The 13322-nt window shown below is 47.9% G+C and overlaps 1 protein-coding gene across 1 annotated transcript; it reads right to left on the reverse strand.

Moving 5' to 3' along the window:
• Positions 1-1887: 1887 nt before the first annotated feature.
• On the reverse strand, positions 1888-10735 carry LOC119329431 (protein transport protein SEC16B homolog). The gene is made up of 13 exons (XM_037602476.1): positions 8114-10735; positions 7715-8038; positions 6110-6223; positions 5909-6031; positions 5638-5805; positions 5135-5260; positions 4919-5053; positions 4285-4412; positions 4094-4205; positions 3678-4010; positions 3315-3419; positions 2931-3235; positions 1888-2830 (listed from the first exon to the last, which is right to left on the reverse strand). Exons 1-13 carry the CDS (start codon positions 10568-10570, stop codon positions 2290-2292), a joined length of 4971 nt encoding a protein of 1656 aa, XP_037458373.1. The 5' UTR covers positions 10571-10735; the 3' UTR covers positions 1888-2289.
• Between the last annotated feature and the right edge of the window lie 2587 nt (positions 10736-13322).

Here is a 13322-nt window from a genome sequence, read left to right on the forward strand (position 1 = left end):
ACGATTTTTGCTACAAGTTAATGAGGCGAGCTGATTGATATTCTTTTCTGCTTGCTTTCAGGAACAAAGGGCAACTATGCAGCCGGAAGAAACCGTGCAGGTGGCGAGTGAAGGGGAAGTGGCGCATAGGGGTATAGTCTGCCTTGCTTAAATTTTAACACTTTTGCTGCTAATCTACTGTATTTATTATTCATGCTTAATTGGTATCACTTCTTTTAATTGTTTGGATTGCTTACCACATACTACTTTATGTGTTGCTGGTAGATTGACTGTATTTATTATTCATGCTTAATTGGTATCACTTCTTTTAATTGTTTGGATTGCTTACCACATACTACTTTATGTGTTGCTGGTAGATTGACGCCGTCCGTCCTTGATCTCAAATATGCGGGGCTTATGTGTTGAAAAAAGTGCTAATACCTGCACCAGTATTTGTTGACTATGTGCTAATACCTGCACATTTTTCAATATTCCATGACCAGTTGCTCATTTTGTCAACACCAGTCAACTTAATGTGCTACTAACTCCATTCCTAAATATAAGACGTTGGGGCAGTTTATTTAAACTGCCCCAATGTCTTAGAATGTTGGGGTAGTATATCCTTTCTCATTTCTGGACGAATAATGTTTCAAATTTAAAGGCTCACTCATTGTTTTTCTTTTCTTATGTTGATGCTTTATCCATGATGTACTTTTTTGTATTTTTTTAATACACTGGTTTGATTTTATAATCACCCCTGACTTAATGGCATTGTACTTGTCTTTCACCAGGCGTAATTGATTTTCTATGGCGATCACCATGATTGGTTTGTTATTCGGATGGTACTTGGATTTTCTCAGTCACCGCAAATCTTTGCCACCATCAGTCGGAGAGATTCTATTGCTGGATTCCCTATTCCCTAATGTCATGTGCTCATGTTGAGTAGGCAGGGTTTTGAATTAGGATTTCGCTAGAAATCAAACATTAGATTTATTTTTTTAGTATGGCAAACACTACACCATGACATTTTATTTAAGGTCGGTAAAACTGCCGGCAAAAGTGGCGTTAGAGGGCACATAATATGTCGGCAACAAGTATTCCCGGCATAAATGAGTTGCCCTAGAAAGTGCCGACAGGAAAAGTTTCCCATCCGACGATGGCTCCGCGTGCAATGCAGAAGATGTTGCGGACGGTGTGTACGACCGTGGTCATCATCCGTTCATCTTCACTCTCGCCAGCGTCCACGAAACTTAAGATATGGGGGTGTCTGCAATTTCAACTTGTGCTAATCTTGTAGGGTGAGGAGAGGAGTGGTGGCTGAGCAGGAGGTGCAAAGGGAAGAGCTGGAAGGAGAGCAGGGAAAGAGGAGTGTTACCGGAGAGAAGTCCTCCATGGTCGCCGCAGCACTACACCTTTGTCACCTAGCTCGTTCACCACCACCCCGTCGTCTCGCAACCACACCTCTAGTCTCCCTACCATGGTCCACACTACTGGTCAGGAAGTGCAATCAACTCTGCCGATTCCGATCATCATGAAGAAGAACCACGTCTACTCTAGGGTTAACGACTACGAGCCCCCATGATCGAGCTATAGGTAGACGAAGGACGAGGGGAGGTGGAGGGACACGACAGAAGCATATAGCCAGACAAATGTGCCAGGGGGGGCCGGTAATAGAAATTTTCATATAAATTAATTTATTATTATGTACTCCCTCTGTAAATATCAATAAAATAGTAATCTAAACGCTCTTATATTTCATAGATCACTAAAGTGGTGATCTAAACGCTCTTATATTTCTTTACGAATGGAGTATTGCAAGCTATGTGGCAAGATAGTTCTTTTAGGACAGTATATACACCAATTCCAAACGCAAAAATGATACTCAGCATAAGAATTGAAAGAAGAGCAGTGACCGAACAGCCGCGACCGATTATGAAATCCAAAGTCTCAAGTTACATAATGATGAGATGAATCAAAGGCTCTAAAATGTACCTAGTTTGTGCATGCTTCTTTCTTGCTATCTTAACAAGTTACTGCTACAAGTCTCCTCTCCTCCCTGGATACTCATTTATTTCTTCTCTCCAACATCTGGCTTGAGATGATGGTTGAACAACTATCATGTACAATGGCGTCCGCACGCTTCCCATGCAAAAAAAGAAAAAAGGGACGCCGCTCCTCTCCTTTTTTTTGTACCTTTCTAGCGACATATATATCACGGATATTAAATACAAAACGAACTATCAGCAAGAAGAAAGAAAAATCTGGCGGCCTCGCTCGCTCGCGCTTTTCTCCATAACCTTGTTTCGAGTATCAAAGCTCCACCTCCTGGAGATCCTCCCCGAACCCACCGCTGTTGAACCAATTAAGGGACGAGTTGCTGTGGGAGCGGCTGTGGGAAGGTCTTACGCCGGGCATCATTGGCGGGGACTGCATGGTCTGCCCGTCCGGCGATCTCGAGGCGGCGGTGCTGCTCATCTGCTCCGAGTATGTCCCGCTCCATGATGCTGCCCGTGACTTCGAGAAGGAGCCGTTGCCGCTGCCAGAGGGGGTCATGATGTTGTCCATGCTCGGGTGCCGCTGCATGCCTGGTTGTATTTGCATCGGGGGCGGCGGGGAGGCGTAGAATGAGGACTCAACGGCCGGTGAGGACGATGGCCCGTCCTGGTTTGCGGTTTCGCTGTGCGCGTCGGCTGTTGGCTCGGTCGGCTGCAATGAAGCATCTGCGGCTGGATTTGGGACGAAGAAACTGGCGGCGGGCAGCTTGTTCACCGATGGCATGGCCGGTCTGTTGTATGATGGCCCTCCGAAGGAGTTTCCACCACCACCACCCTTGTTGAATGTGTCGACGTATCTGCACAGATTAGGGTATGTTATAGCCCACTTGGGCCCACTTGGCCGCTTGGTGAAGAAGTAAAATGCAAGGCAGTGGCGGTGGAACTAAACAAAATTACCTTGATCTAACACCCGCCCTCCCGCGTGCTGAGAACTGATTCTGGCTAGGTGGCATCGGCGGCATCCCTGAAACCGGCTCCGAAGGATTTGGAGGCTTCGCTTCTGAAAATCCATTAGGTGTATAACCTCCGCCGCTGGGGGGCCCAGTCGAGTTGTTGTGATCTGGAACGCCGTTCTGGAACGAGGCTTTTGTTGGAGGTGGGGCAAGGGGAGGCTCCGCAGCAGCAGGGATCGCAGCACCTCGCTCCACCCACCGCTTCAGGTTCTCATCATAGTAGAAGCTGTTCTCTTCCCCCAACTTGGCCTTCAGACAATAAGAACATTATTTTAGTTACTGCACATAGCGAAAGGTATGCATAAGTATGGAAGTTATCAGCACACACCTGGTTGGAAGATTTCGAAACAAGCCCCACTGTTTTCTGCAGCAACCATCCGAATCGCGAACTGCCTGAACCTGATGTGCTTTGCGCATTATCTGATCCACCACCCTGTTAGACGGTCAATGTCAGACAGAGAAATGAAAAAAACCTCCAGAAAATATTCCAATGTAACATGTGCTCCTTCGTTTGCGAGCACATAGAAGATATATTTGGAGTGGGCATATGTATTAGGTTAGTGACAAATTCAGGAGACAAGAAGATATATAGTGGCCACACCATCTTGACCAAGGTAACACACCACTAAATTCAAATGCACACATTATAATATGCAACAAGATAGGAAAAATCGTATGCCTTATAACCTACCTGTTTTTTCTTTAAGTCTGGTGCAGAGACACTTCTGCTATGTGCGCCTTTCTTGTCAGGGTCGCTATTTTCTGCTATTTCACTCATAAACTGCTCCGAAGTAGAAGATGACATAGGCATCGGTGACTGACTATTTACAAAGTTTGTAACCGGAGGAGCAGGATTTGTAACTTGAGGAACAGGATAGAAATCTCTGTCACCAAAAGAGCCCTGTGACAATGGCGGCACTGGTGCGGGTTGTGTTTGTGTACCCATCATGCGGGACAAAGATTTATCAAATGTTGAGAAAATCTTTCCAACAAGCTTTGGAGCAAGATTTGTGCCATATCCACCCTACATGTGGCCAAGTCAATTCCCAGTTAACAGGAGAAAATGCTCAAGATCAATAAACAACATTAACTGCACAGAAGTCATACCTGCTGGTGGGTGCGTATCCGCTCCTCCAGAGATGAAAACAATTGCTTCCATGCTTCTAGTTCAGGCGCACGGCCAGAGGATTTCAGCAGCTTCAAAGATGCTTGACAGTACCTTAGGAAGGACATTCAAGTTTTAAAATGAGTTTGCATAACTAGGATACAAGGAGATATGAAATAGCCCAGAAACTTACTTTAGTGAATCAGAGACCTTCCCAACCTCCGCAAGCATGTATGCATATATCAGCTTATATGGTTGAAATGGCAGGAGGATATACTGAGAATTACCAAGAACTTTCGCATATTCATACAACTCTGTTCTCTGTAAGTTGCATCACAATGGTATTTGTTCAGGAACAGCAAATGCCAATGAAAAAAATGTGGTATTTATTCAGGAACAGCAAATGACAATGAAAGGAATGTAGTGTTTGTTCAGGAACAGCAAATGACAAGTGAAAATTAATGTACTTGCTACGAGAGGACAAGAGCAGTAACCAAGCAAAATAAAGATGTGACCAACACCCATGAAGGAAATGCAGATATTTTTTTCTCCCACTAGTTTAAAAACTATAGTTTCCAACCAGAAAGGAATGCTAAAGAGCAAGTAGCAAAATAATAAAATCCCAATTTGACAGATGTTGCAACATATCTAATAATCTGCAGCCCGACCATGGGTTGGTGGGAGAGGGACGGGGGCCAAACAAGATACACAACTATTCTTATCTGAGCAACTATTAGCATAGAAGATCAAATGCACCATCACATGTGTGCTCGCACATGTCCACAACCACAAACATACACAAAGTAAAGTGTGCAGATTTAGAAGACCTGTATAGCTTCAGGGCTGCTAAATGTGCGAGGACATCTCAGATGGTCTGCTCCGACTAAACACATTCTTGCACTTTCGGAGTATGGATCGATATTTAGCTCAGCAACTAAATAGCATGAATGAGCAGCTGCAACCTGCATATACATATATAATAATATAAGTAAGGTATTCAGCTAAAACATGTAAAGGAAACGAACACTCAAACAGATGCAAACCTCATTTCTCTCTTTCCAAAGGCAATCCCCAAGGTGAGTGATTACAAGCTCATCTGCTTTTGTCCTGTTTGCAGTTATAATTGCCAAATTTTGTTGCCAGTCATTCAGCATGCCCACAGGAGTACCCTGTCGGACAGAAAAGCCACACTACATTTAACTTCAAAGTAACTAAAATGGAAAAAAGAACGGGCACTCCACGTAAAATGTCGAGAATCATGAAATGAGAAGTCGAGAGAAGTCAGGCAAAATCCATGTCAGGATTTAAAAAGCAATTGCAGTTTAAAAGATGACAAACAAAAACATTGTGCAGGCTAAAGAAGATCCAGAGTTCTGTGTGGCAGCACACTACGACACAAAAACTATGGACAGCATGGTTCCAATTCCTTCCAGTGAAAGTCATTTAAACTCAAGAGTAATAAATGTGGAGGTTCCATTTAAATATGCATCCTGTTGCTCCTTCAAATCACAGGCAAGAATGCAATAAATAAGTTCTTGTGTATTACCTCTGCAGGCTGTTGCTGCGTATGTAAAGTGGCATAATTGGCATCGACAGGGTTCTCAGGCTTAAAAACATCTGCTGGTTGTCCAGCAATAAGAAGGCACAATGTCCTCAAAGGTGATCCAGATTTGAAATGACAGTAAGCCATTTTCTTCACAGTATCCGCATAAAACTGCATGACCAGTCAATGAAAAGATCATCAATTGTTCAGGGAAAAAAGAAAGGCAAAGCCACCAAGCAGTCTAGGGACAGCAGATTTACTGAGTGAAGCAGACCTGATCACCAAGTTGTAAAGCAAGGATCAGTGCAGGTCCCCAAAGCTGACCTTCCTGCGCATACTGAAGCGCATCTTTCCTTTTACCAGAAACTAGAAGATTTTGAACTTCTTGAGCAGTAGCCTGCAGTAGAATAGTTGGTTCAACCAAGGCCATAGTTGCTAGATGAGACAGCACAGATAGCCAAGAAAACAGAATTACCTGTATCTGGTTTTCTGAGGGGATATTTTTCATGCAATGGTCTCTCATACGGGCACTATTACTACTACATGATGAAAAAAGTGCTGTTACTGCAGTGTCTGGGCCATCCATACCCTGTTAACAGCAATTCAAAAATAAATTTGTTATTCCATATGGGCACATGAGGTCATCCATACCCTGTTACCAATAATTCAAAGACATTCATTATTCCACCTGGGGGTGGGGCTTGGGGCAACATGGGATAATTTTAATATCATATCATATTAAAAAGAGACATTCAAGCACGCGACGAGAAATGATAAAGCTGAATCGAGTTACTTGTAGATGTTCACAATGTAAATCCTTACAGCGCTGCTTTATAGGCATGAGCCAAAATACTTGGCATATGAAAAATGCCGCATGGGCCAAAAGGCCACAAACCACTTATAGGTAGCTAATAGGGATTGACTTGAAGCCATTTCAAGCAGAACACAATCTAACAAAGGATGGCTTTAATGTGGAATCCTCTTTTGTTTAATGAAAAGCATAATATCGTTTCATTAAGAGTAATTCCTAGATCTGCAGTTCGTGGTACACCACTTATAAGGCTCAATGGGAGAATACCTCTTTCATTTAAACCGGACACTTTCAGTTCAAGGGCTCTAATATACAAATATTGATCTATACTTAAAATCAAAACACCAATCAAACCATAGACTTACAACTACAGAAGATCCCCACATGATAATAAAATGGAAAAGAAAAATAAATGAAAAGGACAAACTGAGACAGATGCACACAACAAACCCAGTGCGGCAATGCCCCTTGAATGCGAAGGAAACCCCAAGTCCTTGTCGCTCGCCTCTCCCTTTGTGCCAGCACTTCTCCTCTCGATCGCTCACACGGCCACACTACCCTAACTGTCTATTGATCATCTCCCCCTTAGTCCCTCTCATGCAACCCATCCTCTCCAAACCCTCACCCCGCAAATCTCATCCAGGATGCCAAGGGTGTGGCTCTCTTCAAGGATAGAGATTAACCTCGCCATATCCGGCTGTGAGGGCAGCAGAAAGAAGGCAGAGAGTGCCAAGGATATCTCCTGGCCCTTGCCATCAGGTAGGCATCGACAAATTTGCCACCAGCAAGCAATCAGGATCAGGGTTAACCTGTGATTGCTGCGAATCTGGTATCTAACCTAGGGTGCATCTATCAGAGAAGTAGACAGCTACCACATAACTCTGACATGTCACTGTTTTCCAGCATCAAGATTCGTTTTTCTTTCAACATGATATATGCAGAAGAACAAATAAGCAGACAACGATGTAGGACTGCATCCACCAGCAGGGCCCAGAAGTGATTGAATACAGGCCCATAAAAGTGCCAGGCCTAATTTTTAAGATCAAGAAGTTATTTATTCTGTCCAAATTTGTATCACAGGTCCCTACAAAGTATTAGAGAGAGTATATTTGGTATGTGCTTGCAGCGCAAGACTGTATTATCAGTGTCACAGTGTAGTACATTGATTGCTCCCGTGAAGATTTTACAGTACCCTAAAATCAATGATGCTGCTCAAGGAAAAGCATGGATACTTCCAAACAGAATATACCAAGACGAAACAGAAAATACCTCACGCGATGGATCGGGCCCAAAGGGTGAACGGAGTTTTCCATAGTGTTGATATGATATTTTCAGCAACGATATAAGCAGCTTTTGAATATCCCCTCCTTGGAAATCGCTGACAGAAGACTCGTAGCCTCCGATAATATCATCAAGCCATTTATTCAGGTCCTTTGCTGCAGCACTTCCTCCAGCAAGGGGGCCAGGAATAGGTCGACGACACAAAGCATAGAAGTAGCTAAGTGCACTGCCATTAGGGATCCCTTGTTGATCAATTTTATCAGCAACAACCTCCGATATATTAAGAATTGATAGCGTGCCTTGAGAATTGCCCTTCAATGAAATGGTAAAAGCTATTAGCTACAACTTAATTGCAAACAAGAATATTATAAAGACTGATGAAGATACCTGATTTCCACTGTCAAAGTTTGTAGTCATCGAGCTGGTCTCTTTCATAACTACAAGCTTCCCACCAAATCCAAACGCAACCAGCGAATGCGGTGGGCGTCCAGCTGACGACCTCTCCTCGTGGTGGGAGTAACCGAGTTGTTGAGATGGAGCTAGCTGCTGAGGAAAGCTCATGGAGTTCTCATTGCTCACATAGTTATTTGGTAAATGCATGTGTGTGGCAGGATCAGTCTGTGTTTGCATCTGGTACATGCTTGTCACAGGAACACCTTTTTGTGGCTCAACAAAGCCATTTGGATAGTCATAACCATGGCCTGATGAAGATTGGTGTGCTACATGGTGAGCTTGATTATCTTTCGGAGGTTCAAATTCCTTGTGGGCAATCTGGTGACTTGTGGAAGGTACAAATCCTGTGCTTCTCTGGTTATTCGTGAAAGGTTTAAACCCCTGGTGACCTTGTGAAGGCTCAAATCCCCTGGACCCACTGTCATGGCTAGCAGAAGTACTTTGATTGATCTTATACGGTTCAAAACCCTTGTGAGCACTCTGATGGCTAGTAGGTTCGAAACCCTTGTTACTAACCTGGTGGGCCTCACCACCACCACTGTATTGGCTTGTAGAAGGCAAAAATGTGTTGATAGCACTTTGATTGTTTTTATGCGGTTCAAAACCCTTATGAGCAGCAGTCTGGTAACTGGTAGGTTGGAAACCCTTGTTGCTAACCTGGTAGCCCTCACCACTACTATTGTACTGACTTGTGGAAGGCAAAAATGTGTTGATAGCACTTTGATTGTTTTTATACGGTTCAAAACCCTTGTGAGCAGCACTCTGATAACTGGTAGGTTGGAAGACCTTCTTACTAACCTGGTGGCCCTCGCCACTACCACTGTATTGACTTGTAGAAGGCACGAATGTGTTGATATTAGGCACGAATGTGTTGATAGCAGTTCCATAATTTGTAGAGGGCTTCAAAGGTTCAGTATACGCCGGCTGACTAATCTGATTCTCGGTATAAGGCTGCATGCTGTTGGCTACCGAACCATGCTGCCATTGGTTCTGCTGATTAAAACTACTTGCCTGAGTATTCCCAGTATGAGCTACACTGTGACCTGCCCCAGCAAATGCATCTACTGCTGATGCCGGAGTTGCAGCTTGCAAGACACTTTGCTGATATGACTCGAGCGTGAACCACTGCTGAGTGTTGGTGTCATAGTAATGTTCAGGGTACTCAGCATAGAAGAGCATGTTTGGTGGGTACTCCGCTGCGGCTGCGCTGCTCTGATCCTGGCCCCAGCTCGCGGCAGCGGCACTGCCCTCCTCTGTGATGGTCTCCAACCCTGCCTGTGAAGAGTTCTGCAGGTACGAAACACCGAGGTGCTGCTGCTGAACATTTTCACTCCCAAAGGCCGCTACAGCACCGCCATGATCAGCAAAGCCTTGAGCACCTATTGCATCCACCTGATACCACTGCCCTGTTGCCACGTCCCACTTCCAGCCAGGGTAGGGATCTGAGGGGTCCACAGACCCGGCGGTCCAGTCAGACTGTGCACTGGTGTTCTGATGATCCGCAGACTCCACGACACCAGCACCCATATACGACTGCGAATTGGCATTGCCGTCCACTCCATTGAAGAAGCTATGATCCGCCGCCACAATGCTACCAGCAGTCCCCACAGCCGAACCCTGCACCCCGAAAAAGGCGTCTTCACCAACACCGCCATCCGCGAGGAATTCCCCTGAACCAGTCCCCCAGCCCAGCTGGGAACTGGCATTGCTGCTGCCCACCCCATTGAAGAAGCTGTGATCCACGGCTCCGACACTGCTGGCACCCATACCTGACACCTGCGCTCCCTGGACCCCGGCTCCGAGAAATGTGTCGTCGGCCAGGAGGTCGCTGAACGGATCCGGCTCGGTGCCGCTGGTGATGTCGGCGCCGAAGAGACTCCACTGCACTTGCTTGACCGTGGTACGGACGCCCTTGGAGGAGCCTGAGCCGGACCCTGAACCCGGCGACCTGCCCTCGGGGTCAGCAGCGGCCACCGCCTTCACCTCGGGTAGCCCAGCCGGAACCTCGTTGTCAGGGGCCGCGGCCAGGACCCCGGCATCAGGGGCCGCGGTCAGGACCTCAGCATCACGGGGCGCTGCCAGGGCTTCAGCCTCGGGTTGAGGAGCGGGAGGCGGAGGATCCGCGGCGTCAGTCGGGGCTTCAGCCGCTGTCTGAGGGGCCACCACGGCCGCCGCGGGCTCGGGCTCCGGCGCCCCTCCAGTGGCGGGGGCGTCCTCGTCGCCGTCGCCGTCGCCGTCGGACAGGGTGAGGGCCGCGAGGTCCGCGGCCGCGGCGGCCTCGTCGGCGGCAGAGGGGGGCACCTTGGCGGAGGCGGGGGGCGCTTTGGCGTCGTCGTCGTCGTCGTCGACGAGCTTGTCGAAGAAGTCGGCGTCGTCGGAGTCGGACCCCATCCGCCCGGCGCCGATCCCTCCCGGGAGAGGGGCGAGAGGGAGGGCTAGGGTTTGGATCTCGGAGGAGGAGGAGGAGGCGGATCGGTGGAGGGGAACTGGATTTTGGATCTCGGCTCTCTTCTCTGTCTCTGGTGGAGTTGGATTTTGGATCGTGGAGATTTCCGGTGGGAGACGCAGGCGGACGCGTGCGTGCGTGGCGTGGCCGACGTCGCGTCACTCGCCTCTCTCGTTTGCAAAAAATTTGCCTACGTGTTAATTCGTCTTTCTTTTTCCCTCAAAAATACAAAAACCATCTTTCTTTTTTCCTTTGCTTTTCATGTGACTTTATTATTTATAATCATCCTTCTACCTTTATTCCAATGTATAACAACGTACACTCCTCTCTAGATAGAAAAAAAGGTACATTGAGCCGATTGAAGTGTTGACTTGGGGTGCGGAAACGGCCTTTTTCCGAGATCGCGCGGCCCCTCGACGCGACGGAACCAGGTAGGATGCTTTTCTAATTTGGTATCGATGTGGTGTGTTTTATGTGGCGGTTATTGATTGGATATGAGGAGGAACTATGCGCTGGCCGGTGATGACATGGCAGATGTCGATAACTGCCACACGTGTGGCATCTAGGGGGTATCTGCCGCACGCCCCGTGTGGCATCGTCACAGGCCCGCCCGCACGAGCACGTTTGGGCGCACCCCGCCACAGCCCGCACGTTCGGTGTGCGGCGCGATCGCCCGCATGAGCGCGTCCGGGCGAGCGACCACGCGGCCCGCACAACCCGTCTCGGCCGTCGCCCTTCCCCGCTTGCCAGCCACACGCCCCGCGTGGCAGTAACCACGCGTCCCGCCGCGATTGCCATGGTCCGGACCCTCTTCCATGTACGTGTAATTGCAGTTGCCATGTCGCTGAACTACAGTTGTCATGTCGGACAACTACAGTTGCCATGGTTGCTCAACTGCAGTTGTCATCTCAGGTCAAGTGCCGCATGCCATTTTTGGGTAACTGCAGTTGTTGCCATGTATGATATGGTCTACTACAGTTGCCATGATTTGAAAACTTTAGAAGTTGCCACCTACTAACACTAGACAGTTGCCATGTAGCACTACAAAACATGGCAAAAAACATGTTCGGGTAAAGAGAGAGTTGCCATCTGCTTGTTGGGGATCGTAGCAGAAATTTAAAATTTTCTACGCATCACCAAGATCAATCTATGGATTAATCTAGCAACGAGGGAAAGAAGAGTGCATCTACATACCCTTGTAGATCGCTAAGCGGAAGCGTTCAAGTGAACGGGGTTGATGGAGTCGTACTCGCCGTGATCCAAATCACCGATGATCCTAGTGCCGAACGGACGGCACCTCCGCGTTCAACACACATGCAGCCCGATGACGTCTCCCATGCCTTGATCCAGCAAGGAGAGAGGGAGAGGTTGGGGAAGACTCCGTCCAGCAGCAGCACGACGGCGTGGTGGTGGTGGAGGAGCGTGGTACTCCAGCAGGGCTTCGCCAAGCATCACAAGAGACGAGAAGGGAGAGGGGTAGGGCTGCGCCAAGAAGGAGATGTTCTCGTGTGTATGGCAGCCCAAAACCCCACTATATATAGGGGAAAGGGAGGGGCTGCGCCCCCACCTAGGTTTCCACCCCTAGGGGTGGCGGCCAGCCCTAGATCCCATCAGGGGGGCGGCCAAGGGGGGAGAGAGGGGGGGCACACCACTAGGTGGGCCTTAGGCCCATCTGAGCCTAGGGTTTCCCCCTTTTCCCTTCTCTCTTCGCCTTGGGCCCTGGTGGGGGGCGCACCAGCCCACCCGGGGCTGGTCCCCTCTCACACTTGGCCCACGCAGCCCTCTGGGGCAGGTAGCCCCACCTGGTGGACCCCCGGGACCCTCCTGGTGGTCCCGGTACGTTACCGATAGCACCCGAAACTTTTTCGGTGACCAAAACAGGACTTCCCATATATAAATCTTTACCTCCGGGCCATTCCGGAACTCCTTGTGATGTTCGGGATCTCATCCGGGACTCTGAACAATATTCGGTAACCACGTATATCTATTCCCTATAACCCTAGCGTCATCGAACCTTAAGTGTGTAGACCCTACGGGTTCGGGAACCATGCAGACATGACCGAGACACCTCTCCGGCCAATAACCAACAGCGGGATCTGGATACCCATGTTGGCTCCCACATGTTCCACGATGATCTCATCGGATGAACCACGATGTCGAGGATTCAATCAATCTCGTATTCAATTCCCTTTGTCTAGCGGTATTGTACTTGCCCGAGATTCGATCGTCGGTATCCGATACCTTGTTCAATCTCGTTACCGGCAAGTCTCTTTACTCGTTCCGTAACACATCATCCCGTGATCAACTCCTTGGTCACATTGCGCATATGATGATGTCCTACCGAGTGGGCCCAGAGATACCTCTCTGTCACACGGAGTGACAAATCCCAGTCTTGATTCGTGCCAACCCAACAGACACTTTCGGAGATACCCGTAGTGTACCTTTATAGCCACCCAGTTACGTTGTGACGTTTGTCACACCCAAAGCATTCCTACGGTATCCGGGAGTTGCACAATCTCATGGTCTAAGGAAATGATACTTGACATTAGAAAAGCTTTAGCAAACGAACTACACGATCTTGTGCTAGGCTTAGGATTGGGTCTTGTCCATCACATCATTCTCCTAATGATGTGATCCCGTTATCAACGACATCCAATGTCCATGGTCAGGAAACTGTAACCATCTATTGATCAACGA

This window comes from Triticum dicoccoides, chromosome 7A, assembly GCF_002162155.2.
Source record: "Triticum dicoccoides isolate Atlit2015 ecotype Zavitan chromosome 7A, WEW_v2.0, whole genome shotgun sequence".
NCBI lineage: Eukaryota > Viridiplantae > Streptophyta > Magnoliopsida > Poales > Poaceae > Triticum > Triticum dicoccoides.